We start from the raw sequence: 26,095 nt of genomic DNA on the forward strand, positions 1-26,095 counted from the left end.
TATAGTAAAATAGACGAGCAACAATTACCATAAAAATATCTTTCTTTAAAATCCTGACCCAAAACACAACGGGGTGAAAAATTCGCACATAACAGACATACTGATTGTCAACTGTGGGGCAGGAGGAGGAGCCCCTCAAGTCACCCCTGCCGGTCCCACCCATCTCTGGGGAAAGGACCTATCTCCTTCCCTGTTTCTAGCCACAACCCCTCCCCCCACCTCAGCACCAGCTTCTCATACATTCAGTAGCGCCTCTGGGTAGTGTCCCCCTCCTCCACCCAGGAGTTCCTAGGGCAGGAAGTAATTTCCCCCTTACGGATGGACGGACGGTGTCTGTGTCACACGCCCTGCTCTCTCCCAGCCCTGTAGACCCACCACCCGGGGAAGGGGTAGGGGCTCCTCCTCCCCCACCCTCCCCAAGTCTGAGCAGGGAGGAGGCTGGATGAGGTATGTGTGTTATAAGTGATGGGGGTGGGGGGAATACTGAGATGGAGAGGCAGTGGTAGGGCAGGGTAGTGGTCATGGCTCTGGCACCCCCTTGTCCTGGCCTGGCCCCCCCAACCTTCTCCCAGCAACCCACCCCTCCCATCAATACTGCACCTGCTGCCCCACCCGGCCTGCCCTAGTGCCCCGGGCCAACATTGGGGGAAGGCATGCTAAGCACCCATGCCAAGGCCATCCCCCCATTAGCACCAATGGCCCCCAGGAGAGGGCCCTGTCCCCCACTTCCACGGCAGGGACTGGGACAGCTGCCTCTCTAGAGCAGGTGCGTGGCACTCCTGAGTCTCTCTGGCTCCTCCCACAACATAGACTCACTCATCCACTCACACGTAGGAACACACACATACACTCCACATCACTGAGGGGGAGGGGAAGGGCTGAGGGGCAGGGGCTCACAGCTCATATGATTGGGGAAGGGGGGATTCCCAAGTGCCTATAAGAGGCCATGCCTATGGCTGAGAATGGGAATGGAGGGGAGTGGAGTCAGGGGAAGAAGGGAGACAGCAGGCAGGTCAGGAACTCCACTGAGCCCCCAGGTATGGGAGGGAAGTATGAGAGTATTATCCATGGGACTGGAGGAATACAGAAATCAGTACCCCGGGAGAGAGAGAAAAGAAGATAGAGATGAAGATAGCACAGGTGGCCCAGGGGCCCCAAGGAGTGGGGCAGGCACATGCACAGGTGACAGGAGATGCTCCTCCAGGCCCTCTGCCCAGTTGGAACACCTGAACAGTGGCAAAGGACACTGCCTGGGAACAGCAAAGCATTGCCTTCCATATATTTGTGTGTGTGTGTGTGTGTGTGTGTGTGTGTGTGTGTGTGTAGGGGCTGTGGCAGGCTGAGGGTCAGAGTGGGGTGGCAGGTTCCCCACTGCTTAAGACATTTTTGCCCCAATAGTGCAAAGCGCAGGAAGCCCTGGCACCCCTCCCCCGCCCCCTGCCCCATTCCCCATGGCTTCCGGGGGGCATCTATGTCCACCCATCCATCCCTGCCGACATGCAGCCCTGAGCCCAGGGCCACTGGTCTGCTCTGTTCCTCCTCCTCCTCCCTTCCCTTCCACTCTGGGAGGGCCACCTCCTCCCTCCCTCTCTCTTTTTCTCTCTTTCTCTCTCTGCAGAGGAGTGGGCTGTTAGCCAAAGGGAGGAGGAGGAGGCAGCTCACCCAAGTGCAGACCAACAGAGCACTCCTCACCAAAGGGTGGGAGGTGGCTCAAGCCAAAGTCCCTGAATTAGAAAAGAAGAGGGGAGAGGGGTTCCCAGGGGCAGAGGGGTGGCTGGCCTAAAGAGCTTAAAAAAAAAAATGGGAGGAGGGCCAACTGCCTCCTCCCCTGGGCCCCAGCTAAGTGCCACTGATAGAACCCCCCCCCCCCCCCACTGCATGCCAACCTGCCCTATGTCTGGCTAGCACATCAGTGGGAGTCAGGAAGGAGAGCAAAGGGAGCCCCAAAGACAGACAGGAAACAAGAGTCCCACAGGGGGGGAGGTTCTGGGAGACACACATGTCCACCCCCCACCCCAACAGCAGCATCTGGATTGTAGCTAATACTGCAGGATATGAAGAGGGAAGGAGCCCGGGCCACAGTTTTTCCTGTGTGGGTGTCAAGGTATAGGAGGAGGGGGGACAGGAGGCCCCTGGGGCTGGGCACTTGAAAGGGGAGCTGTGTGGGCAACAGGGCAGGCTGGTGAGGGGCCAGCTGGCATCCAGCGTGAGAGGTAGATGGAACTCAGCGGGCACAAGTGGCAGAGAGCAGAAGTACTGGGGTGCGGTGCCAAAGGGGCACGAGGGTGGGGGGCAAGGCTAGGGGGTTGCCGGGACCCTGTTGTATCCTCTCACAGCTCTGGGTGGCAGCCCTACCTCTGTAGGTCTGCCTGGGGCATTTCTCTCTGGGGGTCGGAAGGGCAGCTCTCAAAGTGCATGGGGGTGGGAAGGGCAGGGTTAAGGGGGGGGATCCTTCCCCTTGGGCCAGCCTCAGCTAATAACTTAATATCATCTCTCGCTCTCTCTCTCTCTAACGCTCTCTTTTTTTGTCTTTTTGTTTTTCTTTTTTCTTTTTTGTTTTTTTTTTTCTGTCTAGTTTTTCTTCATTTATATTCTCCCCTTGCTTGGTTTCCAAAGTGCAGTTAGGATGACTACCGTTTTTTTTTGTTTTTTGTTTTTTTTAGCCTCCAGGGGAGGAGCTAAGCCAAGCCAAGCCAAGCCAAGCTGTCCTTTGCACTCAGGACCCAGGTATTTGGGGAAGTAGAGACCTGTGGCCTGAAGGGAAATCTAGGCCAAGGAACTTGGCAGGGCTCTCTGTGTGTATAGGGGTGAGTAAGGGCACCTGCCCCTAGTCCTCATTCCTCCTGACCCTACAGTCAAGATGGCATGTCCCTCTCAATTCTTCTTCCCTTCCCCTACTTTTTTAGAGGTTGGGGTCCCAGAGACTCTAGAACTTGGGTCCTAGCCTCCCACACTGCCTTTCATAGCAAGTTCATTTATGGCCCTGTCCAAGGGCTGGAGGTTCTGAGGGGGCTGGGCAGTGCAGGGGTGTATGGGAGCTGCATCTATCCAAGGATGGGAGGAAGGAGAGAAGAGATGGGGGTTCTCCCTCAGCCCCCAGCTCTGTCCCTTCTCTCCAGGCTCCTCCCCACCAGCTCCGCACACCCTCTGGCCGCCTGAGGCTTTAGACTTCCTGATCCTCAAAGACCTCCAGGAAGAGTGGGGGGAAGAGTTCGGTGGGGCACTCGACTTTCATGTGGAGGAAGCGGCTGGCGTGGCAGGCCCCGATCATGCGGAGGTCAGTCACCTTCATCAGCAGCTTGGGCCAGAAGTGCGGAATGTTGTGTTTGCGGTGGTTGACGTAGTGCTCAAACGCCAGCAGGTAGGCCTCCTGACTCTTCTCGATCTTGTCCACACACAGCAGGCCAGAGCGGTCTGCAAGGAGGAAAGAAAGGCATGAGGCCTGAGGGCAAGAGGGTCTAGGAAAGCCGCAGGAGAAAACATGATGGGCAGCATGAAGGGATACTGAGGCAGAGAGACTGGGAGGGATCAAAGGAAGAAAATAGCACTGAGGGACAAGGGTAGTAGCAGCCACCTAGCAGGAGGAGGTGGCTGGGGCTCAGGGAGGGACACTGAGGACCTGCGGCCATGAAGCAATCCATAAGGAAGATAGTGAAATCGAAAGACGGCAGAGAGGAGAGGGAGGCTGGAAACAGAACATGAATAGGCAGAGAGAGGGTTGATAGTGAGAGGCAATAAGTCTGGAAACCAAACAGGAGGGCAAAGAAAATGGAATAGAACATAGGCTAGCAGGGCAGGGGACTGTAAGGGGTTATAGAGAGTCAGCCTGGGAGAGAAGGGGTGAGACAGAACCTATGCAAAACGAAGGAGAGAGGCAAGCAAGAGCCCTGGGAACTTGTGGCACCTCTCCGCCACAGCAAGATACCTGTTGACATTAGCAGCACAGCCTGCAGCAGGGCCACTTCCGTGTCATCCAGGTTAAAGGCAGAGAGTGACTTGCCCAGTTCAAAGATGGCGTCCGAGACCACACCCAAGCCACCATTCTTGAGCTGCTCCCGCTTAACCGCCATCTCCCCACTCAGGGTCAGGGTGTCACTCTCAGGGTCATAGCGGACAGCTGCCCGCAGGGACATGATCTCCATGCAGCAGCCCTTCAGGAGGATGATCTGGTCTTCGCAAGGCAGCTATGGAACAGCAGGATCACAGAGCACTTCAGTGCATCCTCTCCATACCCCCACAACCTCCCCCACCCTGTGCTGGGCTGAGCCCGCCCCTCCTGCACTATTGTACTTAAACCTCACAGCTTTGTCTAAGGGTGTGGTCCCATCATTCTCCCAGTCTCCTTCAGAAACTGAAGTACAGAACACGTAGGTAACTTGGCCAAGGTCCCACAGCTAGTACAGCAGCCTGTTTCTAGTTAGTGCTAGGCAGAATGAAGAGATGAGTCATGCTGCCTGCAGATAGGAGTGTGAGTGTGTGTGTGTGTGTGCATGTGTGCATACACTCATGTGTTGAATATCTATAGATCTATAAGATTCACTCCATGTCCAGAGAATATGAGAAGAATACCCAGTGAGGCTCTGTGACCTGGGAAGTGACCCGAGGCTCTCTCTAACAAGTCTCTCCTTCCATCTGCCACTCACCTCGGAGAACATGGGCAGTTTTTTGGCAAAGTCCACCACGCGGGTGATGGCCGGGGTGATGATCTTGGTAAACTCGCTGAAGGCCTCTAGGTCTACCTTGTCTCCGTCCGGCATGGAGACAATAGGTGACTGGCCAATGTCATCCGGCTAGAGGGGGAGACGAGGGTCAGCTGGGGCTGCAGACCCCTTTCACCCGCTCACGGGGACTCCCTACCCACCAGGGGGAGCTCCAAGGCAGCTTGGGGGGAAAAGTCCCAGCGGAGCTAGAAGACAGCTCTGTCTCTGCCTCAAGGCTTCAACATTGGGGGAAGAGGATAGACCAGAGCCAGCATTTCAGACTTACTAATGCTGATAATGGTGTGGACAGTAGTTAATAAATTGCAATAAAAACACAGCCATCATGCCTGAAAGCATGACACCAGGCTGTAGGCTGGTTGCCTGCTCTACATAGCTCCTTTTAATCCTTGCTGCAAATCTATATGGAAAACAGAATCACCAGCACTTTTAGACTGAGGTCCAGCATAGCCAGAGTCACACAATGAGTCCTTTGCAAACGCATCTGCTTGGTGTTGGGTAACTTAGTGCTTTTTCCATCCCTTAGCATTCTCTACTAGGGAACCAGGCCCCGTTGGCCCATCTCCTTCCAAACTGATCATCCACTTGGCAGTCGGTTCTGTGAGGGTTGAATACAACACCTGGACCCTGCAGGTGTCCCATAATACTGTTATGTGACTATGTCCTCAGTCCCTGTGGGTCAGCTCCGCCCTGGAATTTAGAGGATTGGAACTAGTTCTCATGGAGCACCCCATTAGATGGGACAGGCAGGTCCCAGAAAGCAAAGGCATGTGTACAAGTGCACAAACTCTGAACTGCCAACAGGGACAGAGTACCAGCTTTCGGCTGAACCAAACCAAGGTTTCCAAGGTAATTTTCAATGTGCATGCCTTCTTACCAGGAATTTTCGCCTCTGTTTCCAATGGCTGCCCTGGGCGTTAGTGCTGCGATGAGCCTCTGTAGCAACATGTATCAGGTCCCACTCTTCAGGAGTGGGCTCTGGTCGCTGCTGCAGTGAGCGAATCATCTCCTCCTTTCGCCTCCTCTCCCGGTTCTGCTCAATCAGCTTGCGTTTGGCCACCCGCTTCGAATCATCTAGAACCACTGTTTATGGGAAAAAGACGCTTTGCATGGCAAACCCCCTCCCATGCTCAGAAATTACACACTCTAATACAAATGTCAAGTGACTTCCCCAAATCACTTAGCAATAGGGTGGCACAATACAAACCATGTTTAATCACTGGGACCAAGTCAACTCCAAGTAGGTTGGTCCAAGGAATAACAGGTTCTGATTTGAGCTGTGGGGGACTTGCTAACCAACCTACAGTCGAGGAAAGAGCCCTTCCTCATTTGGACGTGCCTTCCCTGGGGAGCAGGAACCTTACTAGGTTCAGTGTACAGAAGTTTTTACTCAACAACTCCCTTTCTAAAGTCTTCAAACAGCAAGAAGCATCTAGACTACACAGGAGGGGCTGGAGAGATGGCTCAGCAGTTAAGAGCACCGTCTGCTCTTCCAAAGGTTCTGAGTTCAATTCCCAGCAACCACATGGTGGCCCACAACCATCTATAATGGGATCTGATGCCTTCTTCTGGTATACAGGTGTACATACAGATAGAGCACTTATATATAAAATAAATCTTAAAAAAAAAAAAGACTACACAGGACTTCTATTTCCTTTGGTATGAGGGTACCAAATGGGATTTGGGATCAAGCCTAACCTGGACTGGCTACCCCTCAGTCTCTACCCCTCAGCCCAACTCCACTGCCCCATGGGTGCCTCTTACAGTCCATGGCCATGCCCACAGCGATGCACTTCTTGAAGCGGCACAGCTGGCACTGATTCCGGGTGATCTTGTCGATGACACAGCAGCTGTCATACTTGCAGGAATAGGTGGGATGGAGATTCTTCTGGATTGTGCGGCGAAAGAAGCCCTAGGGTGGAGGCATAGGAAGCAGGGTGCATCAGTAAGACTTTCTCTCCTGAGCCAACTACACGGGTGACTGAGGAGGGGAGGGGCAAGGGAAGTCAGTGTCACCTGGCATCCTCATATCACTGTGGGGCCAGAATTGCTGGACCCTGCCAGGCCAAAGAGACCCAAAAAACCCCATGGCCTTACCCTCAGGCTGCAGAGGGATGAGGAATGTCTATACTGGCAGAAGTAAGAACAGTGAGTGTGGTAGTCAGCACGGGGCCTGGCCTGGGCTGCCGTGGGATGCGGTGAGGCCTTAGAAGTCTACTCTAAAGAATTTGTTAAATGTATTATGCAGGGTAGTGGTATCACAGGCCTTTAATCTCAGCACTCAGAAGGCAGTGGCAAGTGGATCTCTTATGAGCTCAAGGCCAGCCTGATCAAAGCAAGTTCTAGAACAGCCAAAACCAAAACCAAACCAAAACAACAACAACAAAAGTAGTATATAGCTGGGCAGGGGTAGCACACGCCTTTCATCCCAGCACTTGAGAGGCAGAGGCATGCTGATTTCTGAGTTTGAGGCCAGCCTGGTCTACAGAGTGAGTTCCAGGACAGCCAGGGCTATACAGAGAAACCCTGTCTCAAAAAACCAAAACAAAAAAAAAAAAAAAAAAAAAAGCATTATATATTTTCAAGACAAAGAGCCTCAGGCAGCCCAGGCTGCACTCAGACTCGCTATGTAGCCAAGTATGACCTTGAGCTTCTGACCTCTGGAGTGGCAGGATTGCAGGCATGTGTTATCACAGCTGGTTGATGTGGTGCTGGGGATGGGACTCAGGCTTTGTGAACTGGAAGGAAACAGTCAACCATCAGCGCTACATGGCCAGCCCTAGAAAGTCCAGTTCATATCGTGGCTATCTTGCTTAATGAATCTACAGGCAATGCTGATCCCAAAAGCATTCTCATAGACACTATTTTGCCTATTATCCTTGCAAATGCAATTTATAAAATAGTATTCAAGAGAATGCACTGAGTGGGAACATTCATTGCTTGTAAGCTTTCTTCTTCTTCTTCTTCTTCTTCTTCTTCTTCTTCTTCTTCTTCTTCTTCTTCTTCTACTACTACTACTACTACTACTACTACTTCTACTACTAAACTGTTGCATTAGTCTTTTCTTTAAAGGCAGCACTTGAAGAATCAGGATGAGAGCAAGGTGAGTTCGAATACCTGCTGAACCTTACTTTGTGATGGGCATGTGGCACGTACCTTTCGTGCGTGTTAAATTTAATCTCCATGTCAAAACTAGGCTTTCTCTAGAAGACACTGAGATCTGAGAGTCCAGATCTAGGGTGAATTAAAGTTACTGCACCAAGATACAGACTCCTGGACTTCATTCTAAACTTACAAAAGCAGGCTCTAGAAGTGGAGAGGGGCACCTCTGTGTTTGGGGCATGTTCCCTTGGGACCTAGATGTCTGTCCTTGAAGCTGAGGGTTCTTGTTCTTGGCTATGTTGCTACTATCATTTCCAAGAACATGGCTATGAAACTTGGGATCTCGACTGGTTTTTGGTTTGGCTGACATTAAGAGAAACTTCAAGTTTCTGCATTGTGTGTGCGTATGCCTTTGTGTGTTAGTTCGAGAGAGGTTTTTTGGTTTGGGTTTGGTTTTGGTTTTTTTGTTTTTTGTTTTTTTTTTTTTTTGGTTTTTCGAGACAGGGTTTCTCTGTGTTGCCTTGGCTGTCCTGGAACTCACTCTGTAGACCAGGCTGGCCCCGAACTCAGAAATCCGCCTGCCTCTGCCTCCTGAGTGCTGGGATTAAAGGCGTGCGCCACCACGCCCAGCGGTTTTGGTTTTTTGAGACAGGGTTTTTTTTTTCTGTGTAGCCTTGGCTGTCCTGGAACTCACTCTGTAGACCAGGCTAGCCCCAAACTCAGAGATCTGCCTGCCTCTGCCTCTTGAGTGCTGGAATTAAAAGTGTGTGCCATGGGGCTGGAGAGATGGCTCAGTGGTTAAGAGCACTGATTGCTCTTCCAGAGGTCCTGAGTTCAATTCCCAGCAACCACATGGTGGCTCACAACCATCTGTAATGGAATCTGATGCCCTCTTCTGGTGTGTCTGAAGACAGCTACTACAATGTACTCATATAAATAAATAAAACTTAAAAAAAAAAAGTGTGTGCCACCACTGCGGGACTTGAGAGATGGTCTTATGTAGCCCAGGCATAGGTTTAGGATGGCCTAGAACTTCTAATCCTTCTGCTTCCATCTTCTGAATATGGGACTATAGGCATGTGCCACCATACCTGGTCTCACTTTTAAATGATCTCCTTCTGGAAAGACCTGTACCTGCAGGAGGTGGTGGTCCCAGAAAAGCCACACAGGTTGAAACAGGTTGTATCTAATAGGCTTTTCCAAGTCTGTGGCCTTCGATCCTCTGCTAAAAAGAACCTTTGGCCATCTTCTCCTCTACATCCCCATTATGACCCTTCAGCACAGGTCCTAGTTTTTTCGGATACATTGGGAGCTCCTGGGACTCCTGTTAAAAGCAGAGTCCTGGGCTCCGCCACAATAAGGGTTGGACAAAGTAGGGGACACACGCAGCTTGGGAATCTGCAGTATACTTACTACTGCCGGTAGCCCAGGAATCTTCAGTATAGAGCATATGTGCGTGTGCATGCACAGGGTGTGTACCTGTGTATGTGCACTCAGAGGCCAGAGGTCAACACCTAGTGTGTGTGCCTGTGTATGTGCACGTGGAGGCCAGTGGTCAACACCTAGGGTCCTCTTCAATCATTCTCCACCTTTCGGACCTCATTTTGTATGTGACACAGGGTCTCACTAGGGAGCTTATGTCACAGACATGCTGGACTGGCTAGCCAGGAGGCCCTGGGCATCTTCCTGCTTCTGTCTCACAGTTTTGGGTCACGGACAGGTATGCTGCCATGCTCAGCTTTTTGCGTGGAAGCTGGGGCTCTGAACTCACATCCTCACGCTTGTGCAGTAAGCACTTTCCCACAGGGTCAACTCCCCAGCCTCCATGACCTATGTTCTGAAAGACACTGATCCTGTGTGGATTGCTTCTTTGGTAGACTGCAAGGAGTTTGAGAGTATGAGGTATACTGTGTACCACGCTCTTTTTGTTTCTGTTTTTGTTTTTGTTTTGAGACAGGGTCTCACTGTGTACCCTAGGCTTGTCTAGAATGCACTGTGTGGATCAGGTTGGCTTCAGCCCACAGGCATTAGGCTGCCGGTGCCTTCAGGGCGCTGGGATAAAAACTGTGTGCTACTGTACTGGGCCTGTGGCTGGCCCAGAACCAACCAGACATTCCAGGGTGACCTTGAACTCCTGATCTTTGTGCTTCAGTCTCCCAAGTGCTAGAATCCCAGGTGTGCAGTACATTTAGCCTCACACCCCTCATTCCTAACACACTAAGGATGAATGATGTCTGACCCTATGTGTTCTTATGCACTAGGCACTGTATTAAAGGCTATCACAGTCGCGAGTCTCAACTCTGCCAGATCCTTTTCCCACCCCTCTGCAGTTACTTAAAGCCGTGCCGGGTGAATTAGCTCATTTAATTTGCTTATTAACTCTATGACGAAGGTAGCAAGATCACCCCCCCCCCCATCTTATCAATGAAGAAACCAAGGCTCAGAGAGGTTAGACACATGGCGTACAAGTGTCACAGCAAGGGTTATGAATGAACAAGTGACCAGATAAATGCAGGAGAAGAGAAAAGGATACAACCGGTCCACTCTAGGTTACATGTGACTGAATTACGCCAGGTGTCAGACTCAAAGGGGAACCGGCAACGGGAGAGAGAGGGGCAGACGGGAGACGGCTCATCCATACCTTGCAGCCCTCACAAGTGATACAGCGGTAGTGATAACCGGTGGCCTTGTCCCCACACACGACACACTGCTCGTCTTTGTCCAGGTAACTAGGGATATACCCTGGGAGGGGGAAAGGGTGAAGGCAGTGGGCATGGGGCGGAGCAGCTCCTACACTGTACCCACCCAACTTGGCCTTTCTCACCCCTCTCCCAGCCCAGCACCACGGAGGGAGGGGCTCCTTATCTCAAAGTAGAAAGGAAAAATCCGGGGGACGTGCCAGGGGAGGAGGGGGTGGGGATTGCCCCTCCCTTTCCCTTTAGATATATATAATGGAAGTCCTTTTTTTTCCTGACTGTCCACTCAGGGACCCGACTCACTTCCATGTATTTATTTTTGAGCCTGGATCTTATTATGTTCCCCAGGCAGGTCTTGAACCCCTGGTTCAAGCCATCCTCCTATATCGGTACCCCAAACAGCACTAACTGCTTGTAGGTGCCATTGTACTTGGCCTACGTAGGGCTCTTTTGTTTTCTTCCACATTTCATCTAAGTGATAGAATAGAGTAAGGGACTTGGAGAAGAAGCAATCATCTTAGGAGAGAGAACAGATGCCCTGACACCGGTGGAACCATTGATGAGGAGGTCGTGGGAGGGTCAAAGAGGCCCTTCCTGACCTACATCCTCCTCAAAGGCCAGAATAGGTTTTGAATCACTATTCTTACCACCAGACAAATCCAACCCATGTTTTGTAGGCTATTCCCTCCAGAGGAGGCCAAATGTGCTGTGGGGGGAGGGGTAGAGGGGGAGGGGCACATATGTGTGGTGGGGGGGAGGGGAAGAGGGGGAGGGGCACACGTAGCCAGGCTCACCTGACATGCTGCTTTTCAGGGGACATTGGCCGTTCTTTCTTTTTCGCTTTCCATCTGGTGACCTGGCACTGCATGAGGCAAAGTGGGCAGAATCACACAGAGTGGCCTCTGGGCAGTCTCTTCCCACCTAAGAGACTTCACCCCTCTCCCCCCTAGGCTTGGTTTCCCCCCCCTCCTTATGCCCTTATTCTACCTCCCACCCCTATATCAGCTGACAAAGCTTGGAAAGGGTCTAGCTATCTGGTCGCTGCATGGGAGAGATAAGGGGCTTAGATGGGGCCAAAACCATGTTTGAGGGCCCAGCACAGTCACACAGACACGTATTGCTGTGAGACCCCAAAATACACACACACATCTCACATTTAAGCAATGTTCAAAAGTCCCCAAACACACAGACACCCGTCACACGAAGGCGCTGCTCTAAGGCGCACATACACACATATACATTCCAGCCACAATATATGGGACGCTCCTTGGAATATTCTTAAATCTATGTAACCTTTCGAATGCATGCATATATATATATATATATATATATATATATATATACATATATATATATATATACACATATATATATGCAATATGACACCCACGAGTGTGAATAACTATGCAGCCTTCAGCATAAACCCAAGTATGGTAATGAGCCTTAGGATCTACAATTGCATGCAATTTTCTGGGCATTCTCTATGACTTCTTCTAGGTACCCATGTGCTACAGAAAGCCTCTGGACAGGCACCTAATGTCGTCCCTCTGTCCCATGTGGACATGTTCCTCATTCTCTAGGACATGTACACATGCTAAATAACCCACGTGGACTGAAAATATCAGGATTACCTTGTTCACAGCCTCCAGTTAACAAATCGGGAAACCAAGGGGCCTTTTGTATGCTGGGACACCTAACCAGAATCAGCCAGGAAAAAGACCCTGAACTTCTTCATGCATGGTATTTTTAGCAACTCTCAGCCACTGCACATATATGTTGCCAGGTTTTCCACATATGTGTTACATAACCTTAGGACACACAGGTTACATAAGCCTCTACGCATGCAAGGATTGTATAACCTTCTACAACCACCCTGTGTGTACCATGATCCAGGGCCCCTCCCCCTAAGGCCTGATACAGTTCCCAACACACTGACACAGTGACCTTGGCCAGGGTCACGGTCACAGACAGCCTTGTGCTTCACACACCCTGGGGATTACCCCTGTCTGGTTCCTACCAAGGCTGGAAGGTCAGGCTTGCCTCCCGCCTTCTGGTGGTGTGAGTGTGTAGGGACCACTTTGGTCCCAGTTGAGCAGGCGGCTTCGGCTATCACCGGCCTCAGAGCCTCTGGGTGCAGTTCCACATACAGCCACAAGGTGGCACGTGGCCATGGGGGAGGGGAGGGCTGGGCGAAGAGGTGCCACAGCTCTGAGGGACTAGGTACTTCATTTCTATCTTTTTACAAGAGCTAAGAGCAGGCTCTCCCAGAAGTGTGGGCAGGGAAATACTGGAATCCAAGTGGCGGTTACATGGTGAGAACAGCCTGTCTCAAGAGGAGGGTTTTTGGGGAAGGGGCTTTCTTACCCAGTGTCCCACTTACACAACCACAAATCCCATCTACTATTTCTGACCCTCCAAAGAACCGGTCTTGGGCACAAGGGCTTTGCTTGGCCAAGCTTCCAGCCTTCTGGCTCAGGACCTGATCTCCCAGACAACAGTTAGCTACACTGCTCACCAGAGCACCCCACCCCCACTATTTCCCTGGCCATAGGCACAGGATGTACCCTGCTCTTGGGACATCACACCAAATGGGACAGAGCTCTGTGCCACTTGGAGCAGATGGGGAAAGCAGAGACCCTCTAAACTGACGAAGGGCAGTGCAAATGAGCGGTATAACCTCTCCCTAGTGGTGTGTGCAAGGTGACCGGGCCGTCTCATCCACGAGGAAGCAAACCCTTCCTAGCTGGTGTGTTCTTCCACTTCCTGGGAGGAGCTGCATTGGCAGTCCCCGCCTTTGACCATGAACAAGGAAGAGTGTGTGGGGTTTCCAATAGATTCCAAAAATAAGTGTGGGTTGTGACCAATAGTTATTGGTGCCTGTACCCGGAAATGTTATGTTATATGCACCATGGCTTGTGGATAACACGCTTATTTGTGGTCAGGCAGTGAATGGACTGGGAGAAAGAAGAACAAAATGGCAAGGCCACTGGGATCGCACACATGCTCAAGTGAGGGTAACAATAGAGAAGAGACACAGGGTGGGGGAGGGGGGTGTTGAGATGGCCCAGCACTGCCAAGGAAGGGGCGGAGTGTCTGCTACCTGTAATGATCCTGTTTCCTACCCTTCCTCCTTCAAAATGAACATCTCAACCCAAGTGCCTGGTTCCCTAAGAAATACGAGCATGCTCTCAATCCCTGGACTAAGGTAAGCAGCAGGCTTGCCGGCCTCATGTCCATGTCCAGGGGTGCTTAAAAGCCGTGTCTAAAACAGAGACCAGCTCTCTTTTACTCAGAGAGCTATCCATATCTGTTGCTGTACTACCTGGTTGCCAGGCCCATTCGTTACCTGTTCTCCTCTGGGTCTGACCCACACTCCACCTTGCTTGGCTTCTGTTCCATTCACTTCAATTCCATCCAGGATGCTCTCCAGCACGCCAAGAGACTGGGGTGGGCACACTGCCCCCCCCACGCCCACAGGCCACCCACCCCCCGCCACCCAGGCCCTAGGGCACAGCACCCATAGTAACCCCCTCAGTACTCAGCCTTTCACACCATGCCCTGCGCCCCAAAAAAACGGGAGGGCTGGTGGTGGGAGGGGCTGGGGAGTGGCAGGTGGTGGGAGAGCTAGGGGCAAGCTGGTCAAAGGTACTGGGTTAGGGGCTGGGAAGTCTTCGGAGACTTGTCCTGTCTGGAGATACCTGTGGAGAGAAGAGAGAGGCAGGGGTAAGAAGTTGTCGCCATAGAGGTATGTCACTGAGCAGGATTTGGTGGGGGTATTTAGTAACTTTCAGGGGCCTGTAGCAAAATGGCAGTAGGGATGGAGGATAGGTAAAGGAACGGGACCAGAATAACATCACATCGCGGGTGCAGTTGGAGAGCTACGACGCAGGCCCGAGATACAGGGAGGGATGAAGGGAAAGAATGAGGTCATCTATGCAGCAGGTAACAAGTCTGGATTCTCACATTTGAACAAATGCCTGGCCCTTTATGAGCGCCTATTAAACATTAGCCATTGTTACCACCCTTTAACCAAGGTTTCTTAGGATTCACCAGTGTGATAGGGCAACAGGGGAGCAGAGACAAGTAGTTTGCCACACAGGCATGGGGTCCCCACGAAGGCAGGGTGGGGCAGTGGGATAGCGTATAGGGACTGTGAATGTTCATGCTAGTGTCTCCGGGGGGCAGGATAGGCCTGTGTCCTACCTCTGGCTTATATCCCTGCTCCACGCTAGGGTCTTGAAGGAGCGAGACAACAGAAGCCAACGAGAACTGACCCTCAGCTTCCTGTGATTAATGAAACCCCGGTTCCTGCCCCTTGAGGACTTTGTTTTGTTTTGAGTCTAGGCCTCACTATGTAACTCTAGCTGGCCTGGAACTCACTATATAGACCAGGCTGTTCTGGAACTCACAGAAATCCACCTGCCTCTGCTTCTGGACTGCTGGAGAATAAGGGTATGTATGTACCACCATGCCTTGCTCCTTTAAGGGTTTGTAAATCCCTCTCACCAAGTCCCAAACCCCACTGTCCAGTTTCAGGATAAGAATTAGCTGACCTAGGTGATCAGCTGCCATTCACCGGGATGGGGAAAGGAGAAGGAACTATCATGTGATGTTGACTGAACAGATCTGTGCCTTCTGAAGGGGGCACAGGAGCTCTGCAGATGGAAGGGCCAGGCATGTATATCCTCCCAGCCCTTAGTTGCTGGAGGCAGGAGGATTAGAAGTTCAGGGTCATTTTCAGCCACACAGTAAGTTTAAGACCAGTTTGGGCTAAGGACCTCATCTTTTTTTTTGGGGGCTTTTCGAGACAGGGTTTCTCTGTGTAGCCCTGGCTGTCCTGGCACTCACTTTGTAGACCAGGCTGGCCTTGAACTCAGAAATCCTCCTGCCTCTGCCTCCCGAGTGCTGGGATTAAAGGCATGTGCCACCACGCCCGGCTAGGACCTCAACTTTATGAAATGAAAAAACAAAACTTTCTTCCCCCAAATGGATCCAGATGTGATGATAAAGTCCCAGCACTCAGGAGGCTGAGGCAGGAGGACTGTCACAAATCCGAGGCATGTCTGGGCTATACAGTGACTCCCTATCTCAGAAACAAAACTGAGATATAACATCAAATAATAATAATAAAATGAACTTTCCAGATGGGGAAACCGAGTCCCAGAAAGCTTGGTGACTCCCTCAGGTTCCTGCAGCTAGAAAGCAGGTGGCTGAGGGATAACAACTCCACAGCCTGTCTCGAAACCTAGCCGTTCTCAGCTACTAGGAGCTAGACCAAGCCCCCACCTCCAGTTCCTCTGAGCCTGCCCACTGTGACCCTGCTGCAGGCCTGTGTCGCCCTGTGTGTATGCACACAGGCAGGTGCAGGCATAAGGGAGGGGGACAAAGGGTATGGCTCCCATGTACAACTCCGTCACATGGCTGCTGTATCAGAGACCTTGCCTAGGGCCCCCTGCCCCACCCCCTTGAGTTGATAAGGAGTCCAGTTGGGGCGAGAGGAGGGGGCAGAGATAAGGCAGGGCACTGGGTAGGGGCAGGACAGCAGGACAGGCCTCTGCACTCAGGCAACCCCTGGGTGGAGAGAATAGGAGGAGCACAGAAAAGGGGGCCCGTTCTGTCTCTGACAACCCCCCCCCCCAAAGCTAGAACTGAGCACTTGGGGGCTGGACAGGAGTTGGGGGGGGTGAGCGGGGAGACTTTGCCCAGGGAGCCGTCAAGAAAGTAGGTCAAGTTTTTCTTGGCTTGTGGAGAAATTCCTGTTATAAATTTATAATGGCATAGCCAGCCCTAAGGGGTGGAGGTGGGGGAGGAGAAGAAGTGGGTGGGGATGCCCAGGGCCGGGCACTGGGGCCTACTGCTCTTAGCTAGGCTAGAACAGAGGGGCAACAGCAAGGAGCATTCTGGGGGCTGGACAAAAGAGACTGACTGCTCTGTCTCCCACTGCTCTCTGTGTCCAGTACAGCTTCATTGAGTCAGTCTGTCTGTCTGAATCTTTCTCTTTCTCTCTCTTTGGGTCTGGGTGTCTCCCTCCCCGCACCCCCCTCCCCACCGTGCCTCAGTGCTTGGCACACCCTGGCTGCGGTGCTGCCCCCGCCTGTCTCCTGCCCGCCTGGCACGCTGCCATCACTTGTTTACAGAAGCTGGAAAAATCCACTCGCCAGCCGGAGGCCCAAGCGCCCCCAGGGAAGGGAGGAGGCAGACCCAGGAGTGGGCAAGCAGAGAGAGGGGCAGCCCTGGGGAATGGGCCTTGGGGGCAGGCAAAGAATGCCGGGGTGCAGGGTGTGTAGGAATGGGTATTAGCAGCTGTGGGCAGGGCCTGGCAGGGAACCCCAGCAGGAGTGAGTGTGGCATGGGAAGTTCCTGCCTCCGGCCATAGCTCTGGAGGTGCCCTTCCCCCAGTATCCCACCACTACCAGTTGCTACAAGGCAGACCTGGGGTAGTGCCAATCTAAGCCACCCTGTTTATTTCCCCTCTCTCCTCCCTGGCCCAGCCTTAACTCCAAATGTGTCTGGGCACTGCCAAGGGCACGTGCCCACAGAGGGAGGGGAGAGTCCTTCTCTGCCCCACCTCTGTGCTGGGCTGAATGTGTCCCAGTGCCATGTGGTGTAGCCCAGGTTATGGTTATCTCCTGGCACCGGAAGAGGGTCAAGGTGCTACCTTCACTTCTTAAGGCATTTGTTTGGCGCCTAGCAAGAGTCTGGAACCCCTGGGGACACCTAAAAACCTCTTCGAGGACATATGGGGCTCTGTGTAGCAGCCATGCATGCAGGAAGGCATGAAACCATGTGAGTCCACGCTAGCTAGCTACGGGTAGGAAAAGGTTCGTGGAGAAGGGTGTTGCTATGTTAAGGGTAACCACCCCGAAGAGCAGCCTCTCTCCCCTCTTTCTGGAGTCCAGTTCATTTCTAGTACCTTTTTTCGCAGGGGGATGTGGAGAGCTCAGAGCCAGAGAGACAGAGTGGGTAGAACAATGGGATGCAGACACTCAGATGGACAACGGGACAGCAGGACCCATCTGCCTGTTGGCCTGGCAACCCACTCTTTCTTAGTTGGATAAGAGCTATTGGGTGGCAGCACGGGAAAGATGCCCATAGGGTGGTGGTGGGGTGGGGAGGGAAGCATTTCATTAAGCTTAAGTGATTCTGCAATGAGGGGACAGGGACAAGGAGCCAATGCGGCATCCATGGGCACCGTGCCAGGTTCCCACTGCTGCCTGTTCTACTCCGTAGATCCCTGGGATACCCGCAAAGGACTCCTGAAGCCGCCAGCAGGGCCTCTCCCCTAGCCGGCTAGCACGCACACCTCTCAGCATCTGTACCTGGCTTTGGTCCCACCTTTCTGGGGCCCCTGAACTTTGTCCTTAAGGCTTTGAAGAAAGCCCAGCCATCCTTCACACACACACACACACACACACACACACACAGTAGGGAACTAGCTGTAAAGAGGGGAGAAAAGGGGGGGAGAAAAGGGAGGAAGAGACGGGGGTGGGATGGGGTGGGGGTGGTAATAGGAAAAATGGGCAAAAAGGGAGAAAATACAAAGGGAAGAACAAAGAGGAGGCAGGGAGGATACGGGTTAGAGCCAGGGATGTTAAGGAAGTAGGGGGCAAGAAAGAAGGGAGGAATGAGAAGGAAGACAGGAGAGGAAGGGGTGAGATGGGAAGAACAGATAAAGGGAGGAGAGGTCGATGAAAGAGAGAGACAAAGGGAGAAAGGGAAATAACAAAGAAAGATGGGTGGGGGATGCTTCTGCCCGGCCTAAGTCCCACCCCATGGAGGATGGGGGATGGGGGGAGCCGAAATGGTTTCCACGGTGACAGCTGGTTCTTGGTGGCCTGGCATGTGGGCTATTAATAGTGCTGTGGGTAGGTTCACACCCCCTCCCCCCTTCCCCTCTGCTTGCTACTAGGATGGGCAGAAGAACCCCCTCCCCAACTTCCAATCATCCCACATAGATGTCCCGATCCCATGCTACGGAATCATCAAGGGTAATGTGGAGAGGCCAGGGCAGCCACAGGAGCCCTAAACATACACGGGCATGCACAGGCACATAGCCATCTGTGTGCAGACGTGCCCGGTGCCAACGTGGGTTCCCACAAGTAGCCACCAACCTAACAGTGGGGAGGGGGTATCTATGGCCATTGAGGACCCGTGGTAGCAACACACACCCTATGTTTTGAGACAGATGCCTCCCAGGGGCTGGGGCCTCTCCCTCCTGCACAGACCCCTACCCTGTTCTGTTCTCAGGTAAGGACTAGGCAGAATTGCCCCACCCAATTCTCGGCTATCCCAGTGCCAGGAGAGACTGAAAGGCGGGAAGGCAGGGACTATTTGGCAGGTGTCAGAGAAGTACACACAGACTTAGGCACAGCTTTATAGATGGGGGTGGGGGTGGGGACCCAGAGAGGCAGCGTCTCTGGGTGGGATCTTGCTTGGGATTCTAGAACTCCAGAGCAAGAACCAAGAAGTCAGGTTTCCTAGCTACTGGAGGCCTTAACACCAGGGAATGGGAGATTAGATGGGGGATGTACATGACAGGGAGACTGGTTGCTTAAACAAAGGATCCTCCCTGTCCCCCCTCCACCGCCACCACCACAAAGAATATAACAGGAAATTCCCCCCTGCAGGTCAAAGACAGAAAGACATAAACAGTAGCCTGTCTTGGGCCAGATGCCCAGTATTAACATCAAAGAGGGTGCTCCCAACCCACACCCCTAGAGCCTTTCCCACCTGCTTCTTCTCCCTTCCCCTAGCCCAGGCTAGTTCCATAAAGTATCAAAGGTGCTAGGTGCTAGGTCTAGGGTCACTTCCCTGGTTATGCCCAGCCTCCACATTTGAAGGGATGGATGGGCGTATACCCAGCCTCCACCAGATTTCATACCCTTTTCCCCAATTCCCCTCAGAGAAAGCAGCAGGAGATCCAAGTCTCCAAGAAAGCAGAGTTAGGAGCATCCCCCCCCCCAAAAAAAATGGGCATAGTATATTCTCCCCACTCCACCCCCAGCTGAAAGGGTAATTGGAGCTGGAAGCTGGGGCAGCTGAATGCTGGAGGCATGAATGTCACGGGGCCAAGGCGCTTGCAGCAGATGGCATCAGGGGCACAGGGCTTGGGGGTACTCCTGCACTCTACTCTTCTAAAGCAGAAGAAATTGTCTGCCAGCCACAGAAAGTGTCGCTTCGGAAGGGAAGGAATGGTGTGTGTATGTGGAGGGGAGAAAGACAGGATGTTCTTCTAGGCACCCCAGGGAGGCTAAAGCTAGCCCCCACCCAGTCAGAACTGGCAGAAGCAGTGGGAGGGGGGCAGAGAGCAGGATAGGAAACACAGAGGGAGAGAGAAAGAGGAAGGAAGGAAGGAAGGAAGGAAGGAAGGAAGGAAAGAGAGAATATAAGGGGGAGAGATTGTGTGTGTGTGTGTGTGTGTGTGTGTGTGTGAGAGAGAGAGAGAGAGAGGAAAGGGAGGGAGGGAGGGAGGGAGAGAGAACAGCAGACGCAGCTGAGTCTCAGGCACACACATGGACACGTGCAGACTCACACATTCACCCCGCATGCGCAGAGCTGCAGGGCTCCAGTACCCGTTCCAGGAGATATTCAGAGCCCTACCCTGCCCACACATGCACAAAACACTCTCACATGGATGCATGCACAACACACCCACTCACTGATGTGTATGAAAATGCGGATAGTCACCAAAGCTCGTCCCCTCCTCCCCATGCCTGGTAAAAGAGAAAATGAAACAGGCAGCCAGGGCTTTGGAGCCAGGAGCTCATCTTGTCCTCACAAGAGGAAGGGGAGGGGGAGGAAGACGGCTGCTTGGCTCAAACCACCACTCCTCGATACTGCTGAGTGGGTGTGGCTGTGCCCCTGGCACTAACCTAACTGTAAACCCTAACTCCCTGCTCTCCAGGTCGAATGCCCACCTCCAAAGCAAAGAGACAGGACAGTATTTCCGGGAGCAATAATATCCATTTTGTCTCCCCGTCTACCTGTGAACTTCTGACCTCTCTGACAAACAGGAAGGAGGTCCCTATTGGTACCCCCAGCTCTTTGCCCTTCAGGCAAAAGGACACATGTCCAGCTACACGAGAGCCACAGATGTCTCCGTGAGAGATGGAACTGTCTCTGGTTCCTGGTGGCATGTGCGTGCATTCTCTGCCTGGGGAGGAGAAAGAAATCCACAGGAACAGCTTACCCCGCCAGGCAGCGATACAGATTGTGCATGCTAACAGCTTGCCTTATTTGTCTTGCCTTTTCTTCCTGCAGTGCTAGGGATCAAACTTAGGACCTCATGCATGCTAGGCAAGAGTTCTGCTAGCAAGCTACAGCTCTATGTCCAATATTATGTTCTTGACCCTTACCCTAAACATGTACTACATGATAAAAAGCCAGGCCCCAAGTTATACAACTGGTGAATGGCAGAAACCCAGCCCCCAACTCCCAGCCAGTATTCTGTCCACACACCACACCTGCCTCCCCTCAAGAGGCTCCAAAGTTCCCCTAAGCGCCTCAGCAGCCATGAGACCTGGAATTGAGATCGTCTCTCACACCAAGGGCTCCGAGTCAATCTACTAACAGACACCACTCGTTCATTGTCCTTACTTCACCTTGAAGAGCAGGGGATGAATAAATGGGGCTTGTGGGAAAGAGGATCCTGATCCTTAGACCCACAGCCAAGTAAGGGACACGGGACAGATCCGGGATCTCCAGGTGCTACGTTCTGGTCCGTTGCCTCTCTGCCACCACCTTTTACTAGTGGACACTGTGTAGAGAGGAAGCTGACATCTGTGAGCCAGGACTAGGTCCTGGTAGGTAGCTAGGGTGATGGGACCCCCAAGGAGGAAGAAGAGAGCTGCCATGCTCTCCAAGTTCCTAGGGTGACAGAGCTCCTCACCCCCTGCCTTTGTTCATGTATGTGTTCTCTCTTTCTCTCTGTGTCTCTCATTGCCAACACTGAGGTTTGTCCCAAGAGAGATGTGGTGACACCCAGCATTCACGCATGTGCCCTTAGCCGAGAGGAGGTGTGTCCCAGGCTGAGATGCCAAGGGCTCCTTTTAAGTTAAAAGGTGAGGGGTCAGAGGAGGCGGGGCAGGAAGGCCTGCCGTGAGTCTTGTTAGAAAAAAACAACCTGTGAGCAAGAGAGGTGAGATGGCTGGACCCTCCCCATTCCCTCACTTCTGTCCCTATCCCCGCAGTGGTCAGGAGACGTACATCTCTACCCAACTTCTACCAGAAACCCAGGGTCTCCAGGCATGAACTAAGTGCTTTATGGGGGTTGGGAAGTCTCATTTTGTATCTAAAGCTGGATTAGAACTCCTAGTCTTTCTTCCCCAGCCTTTCCAGCCAGTGGCTTTGTGCCATTCACTACACCTGGTTAGGAACGGGGCACTTTTAAAGCAGTATATATGTGTCTCTGTTTGAGACCTCACGGAGCTCAGGCCTTCAACTCTTTATGTAGGTAAGACTGGCCTTGATCCTCCTGCCTCAGCTTCCCAAGCATCTAACATCTATAAATGTCAAAAGCTAAATGAGGTAGATATTATCATCTCTAGTTTACAGATAAGGCAAGAAGGAAATTAAAGTCTTCTCAAGGTTACACAATTAGCAGGCAGCATTTAGGGTTCAAACCTAGGCAGCTGAACTCCAAAGCAAACAACAAAATCCCACTTTTAACCAATGACAACATAAATCCTGCAACGTCCTGCTAGAATAAGGATACCTTGTCTTTCATCTGGCTATGTAGCCTCCGTGACAAACCTCAGTTCATCTTTCAGTTGAAGTCCTGAGTACTCTATGACAGAATCATTACGAATATATTCTTATGCAAGCAGGCCAAGGCTAGAGGGAGCATGGCCAGGCATGTTAGTACCCCCCTCTCCCATGCATACCCCCACCCCAGGCTTTGGGCCTCCTGTGCCAGTAGCCTCTGTTCAACTTTCCTCCCTAAAAGAGCCACCCTTTCTGTTCTCATGTGTGGGCTACAGTTCCCCCCTCCTGGCCCCAAATTGGCACAGTCTAAACAGCTGTACCCTCAGAACCAAGCATGAAGTTGGGCAAAGAAGACACAGCTGTTGGCACATCTCTAAGGTGGGTCTCAGTGGCCAGAGATGTGAAGAAAGGCCATGAGTTCTAATTCAGACCCAGCTGGGTCCCGCCAGCTCCTGCCACTGCACTAGGTGTGGTGGTGGGTAGTGGGGCATGGTTTTCCCACCTGGGTCCAGTTAGGGGAGGAGCCTCCTAACTGGCTCCTTAAAGAGCTGTAGCTTGAACCTAAGGCGCTCCTACTGAATTGACCAAGGTTCCGTGGATGGGCCTGCCAGCTTGAGGGTCAACACAGGCAGCAGCCCTATTCCCCTTCCCTCCCCATTCCCAGCCCTCAAAATTTGCTGGCCAGCCACAGCTGCAGCGTTGAGGAAGCGCAGGATGTCCTGAGCAGCCAGCTGAGCACCCCCCCATACTGACCCCAGAGGAAGGCTGGGGGGGGGATGTTGTGCAGAGGGCCTGAATTTGAGTATTAACAACTGGAAAAGTATGAAGAATGTTGCTGCCAGCTCTGAGAAAAGAGGCTGTGGCAGAAACAGAGAGGAGCGCAGGGGGAGAGAGAGAGAAAACGTTACAAACTGGCAGGGACACAACAAGAGCCAGACACCCCAAGACAGCAACAGAGAGAGAGAGAGAGAAAGAGAGAGAGAGAGAGAGAGAGAGAGAGAGTGAGTTAAGAGAGAAATTCCAAGTCAAAAATACACCTCACTCACTCAGCCACTCGCCAGCTTACAGCCTCCTAAGGAAAGCTTCCAGGTTTGGACAGGAGGGCCAGAGGTGAGAAAAGGGGCGGATTCGCTGTGGGAGACAAACATTCAGCTGGGGACAACTTAGGGTCCCCAGGAAAGGCCCAGCCAAATAACCCCAAGCAGAGGCAGCTAGGTCCACACTGGCTTACAGGCTAGGGATGAGAGGGCCAGAGAGCCACTCCCAACTCTTCTCCAGACGCCCCTCCCCCAGCAACCAGGACAAACCCAGCTGCTGGAAGTCACTGGACACTGCTGCAGGCCTGTGACTCGGCCCTCTGGAACCCCCTTGCACCCACTTTGCTCTTGTTTCTCTGTCCCTCTAAAGAGGAGGGGGAAGCCCATTGCTACACAGTGCCTGAGCCTAAAAGATAGCAAGAAGCCAAAGGAAAAAAGTCTGTGATTATGTGCATTTAAGTGCATTCCTGCCCCAGCTACAATGTATCAAGCTACAGGGTTATCTGGACACTGCCAGGTGGGACCTGTGACTGCAGCCGGAGCCCTGGGCACGGCCCCTGCACCTGTGAGACTAAGTGTAAAGATGTGCACCTGTGCCTGGAGTTCCCACAGTCAATCAATTAACAAGTGTTTACAGAGCACATAGTGTGCTAGGCTCTGGGTGGGATCCAGGGCTCTTCTAGAGATTCTCCCATGTCTTAAGGAGCTTGCTAGTCTAGTAACCGGGTGGTATAGCAAACGACAGTAATGAGACTCTATTATCAGGACTGCATGCTTTGCGCCATTATGCAGAAGGGTCTTTTAATACAGATGAATTTGATTTTCTTGGTAGCAGAGATTTTATTGTCTAACAAAACCTCACTCAGCTCCCCAGCTGAATCCAGGAAAAGACTTGTTGCTAAGTTCTGTATACATGTATTGATGTGTAGCTTCGGTTGTTTGTTTGCTTGAGTGACAGTGATTATCATGGCAAGCAATGACGGCTACATGACTGGACACATATGAACACGTGTGTGTTTCTGAATGACAGGGTCTTTTATGATTGTGCGACTGTGTGCAATTGCTGTGTGTGTGCATGTGTGCATGCATGCATTCAATAGTGACTTTCTCGGTGTGGGTGACAGTGACTCCTCCTTACCCCTGTGTGACAGCATCTCCCTGTGATTCTGTGCGTGGGTATGTGCATAGGGCCGTCTCTCCACCCTGCTCTTGGTCTCCCGTGGGTGTGTCCCACCCTTTGAGCTCCACTAAGCAGTGGAGGCCTGCCTCTTCCCTTGTCCCCATGTGGGTGTGTCCAGCAGCTCCTGTCCTTGAATCTGCCTGGATGTCCCCGAGTGTGCATGTAGCTGTCTGTGTAGGCATATCTGTGTCTGCATGTCACCTTTGCCTCCCCCTTCATCTTGGACAATGGCCCCCTTCATCCCCTCCCCCTCCTGGGTCCAGAGCCAACATTCAGGGGCAGGCCTGCCGTCTCCCTGGCTTTCCTTCTGTGTGCTCCCCCCTCCAGTCCCTAAAATGGGTGGCTCTCTCCATTGCCTCTGACATCTTCCCAGGCCTTCTTTTCACACTGGACAAGGAAGGGCCCAAGATAGAAAAGGGGCACCAGAGACACGTTGCAAAGGGAGGGAAACGGGGAGCATGCACGCGCGCGCGCGCGGACACGGACACACACACACACACACACCACACACACAGAACACGGGTCCATTTCTTCCTCTCTTCCCCAACCACAGGCCAACAATTCTCCTAATCATCTAGGGACCATCAAGTACACCCCCACTACTACACGCTCACACTCCCCCCACCCCACCCCACCCGCCGCGTTTTTGCAATTAGGAGTGTTGCAACCAGAAAGCCATGCTCAACTGGAGAGGTGGGGAGGGAAGGGGGGCTTCTCTCTCCTCCAGCCCATGCAAGCCCCTCCACCCTGCCGCACCCACATTGCCCTTCGTAGCTAGAGACAGCTTTGCAAAGGCCATTCGGTCTCTTTGGCTGGGGGGGGGGGGGGAACACGACAAGCTTCTGGCACACCGTAAACAAACCGCGGCGGGGCGGGCGGGGGAGCCTCGGCAGGCAGCGGGGCCCAACCCGGGAATGCGCAGCAGACCGGCCGGACAGAGGCCGGGGCGGGCCCTCGAAGGGGAGGCCCAGACGCCATCTCCCCGGGCGAACCCCGGGGCCCACCGACCACTTAACAGCACCTTCCTTCCCCAGGGCGTAAGTGGCTAGCTCTCGGGCTGTGACAGGGTCACCCGGGCGCCGGGAAAGACTGAGGTCGGCGGCGGGAACCCCCTGGGCGCCCCCAGCCCGCCTCCGAGCTGGCCAGAGACCCGCGGCTTTGCATAATCAATCGCGATGCATTTGCATATTAATGCCCCCTCGCTCCCTCCTCCTTACCTCGGCTTGGCGCGCTGGTCAGAGCTGAGCAACGACGCGGGGGTCTCAGCGCCCCGTGCCGGGGGCGTCCATGGGGGGCCGGTGGGGCCCGGGCCGCCCGCCTCCAGCGCCGGGGTGTGAGTGCGAGTGAGCGCGGGGGGGCGGGGGGCGAGTGTGGCGGCCCCGCGGCTCCTCCGGCAGAGGCGGCGGCCGCTCTGGCTCCTCCCTCCCCCGCCCCGCTCCGGCTGGGGCTCCAGCTCCGCGCGCCCGGCCGGCTCGCGGCTGCTCCCTGCAGGCCGCCTCGCAGCCGCCGGTCCCCGCCCCTCGCCCCCCGCCGCTCCCCAGATCCTGGCCGGCCGCCCCGCAGCCCCTCTACCGCCTTGTTCCCTACCAGGCTCAGACTCGCCCACCTCACCCCCGCCCCCCCTCCCCTACGGCTCCATCCAGGAGCGACGGTCGGTGA

At 53.1% G+C, this 26,095-nt stretch overlaps 1 protein-coding gene across 1 annotated transcript; it reads right to left on the reverse strand.

The window, feature by feature from the left end:
• Positions 1–24: 24 nt before the first annotated feature.
• Positions 25–25,862, reverse strand: Thra (thyroid hormone receptor alpha). The gene is made up of 9 exons (XM_021176912.3): positions 25,654–25,862; positions 13,863–14,214; positions 11,311–11,378; positions 10,462–10,562; positions 6,483–6,630; positions 5,596–5,801; positions 4,644–4,790; positions 3,926–4,184; positions 25–3,414 (listed from the first exon to the last, which is right to left on the reverse strand). The coding sequence occupies exons 2-9, from the start codon at positions 13,913–13,915 to the stop codon at positions 3,164–3,166; spliced, it is 1,233 nt and encodes a 410-aa protein (XP_021032571.1). The 5' UTR covers positions 13,916–14,214; positions 25,654–25,862; the 3' UTR covers positions 25–3,163.
• Between the last annotated feature and the right edge of the window lie 233 nt (positions 25,863–26,095).

This window comes from Mus caroli, unplaced genomic scaffold (genome assembly GCF_978045245.1).
Source record: "Mus caroli unplaced genomic scaffold, Mus_caroli_1 scaffold_13, whole genome shotgun sequence".
NCBI classification, from domain to species: Eukaryota; Metazoa; Chordata; class Mammalia; order Rodentia; family Muridae; genus Mus; species Mus caroli.

Excerpts from the sequence above, each read along its gene's own strand:
- Thra (XM_021176912.3), bottom strand. The coding sequence starts at position 13,915 with ATGGAACAGAAGCCAAGCAAGGTGGAGTGTGGGTCAGACCCAGAGGAG. Across the intron at positions 10,563-11,310 it reads CCTGAAAAGCAGCATGTCAG|GGTATATCCCTAGTTACCTG; the intron begins GTGAGCCTGGCT and ends TCCCCCTCCCAG. Across the intron at positions 4,791-5,595 it reads AACAGAGGCGAAAATTCCTG|CCGGATGACATTGGCCAGTC; the intron begins GTAAGAAGGCAT and ends CTCCCCCTCTAG.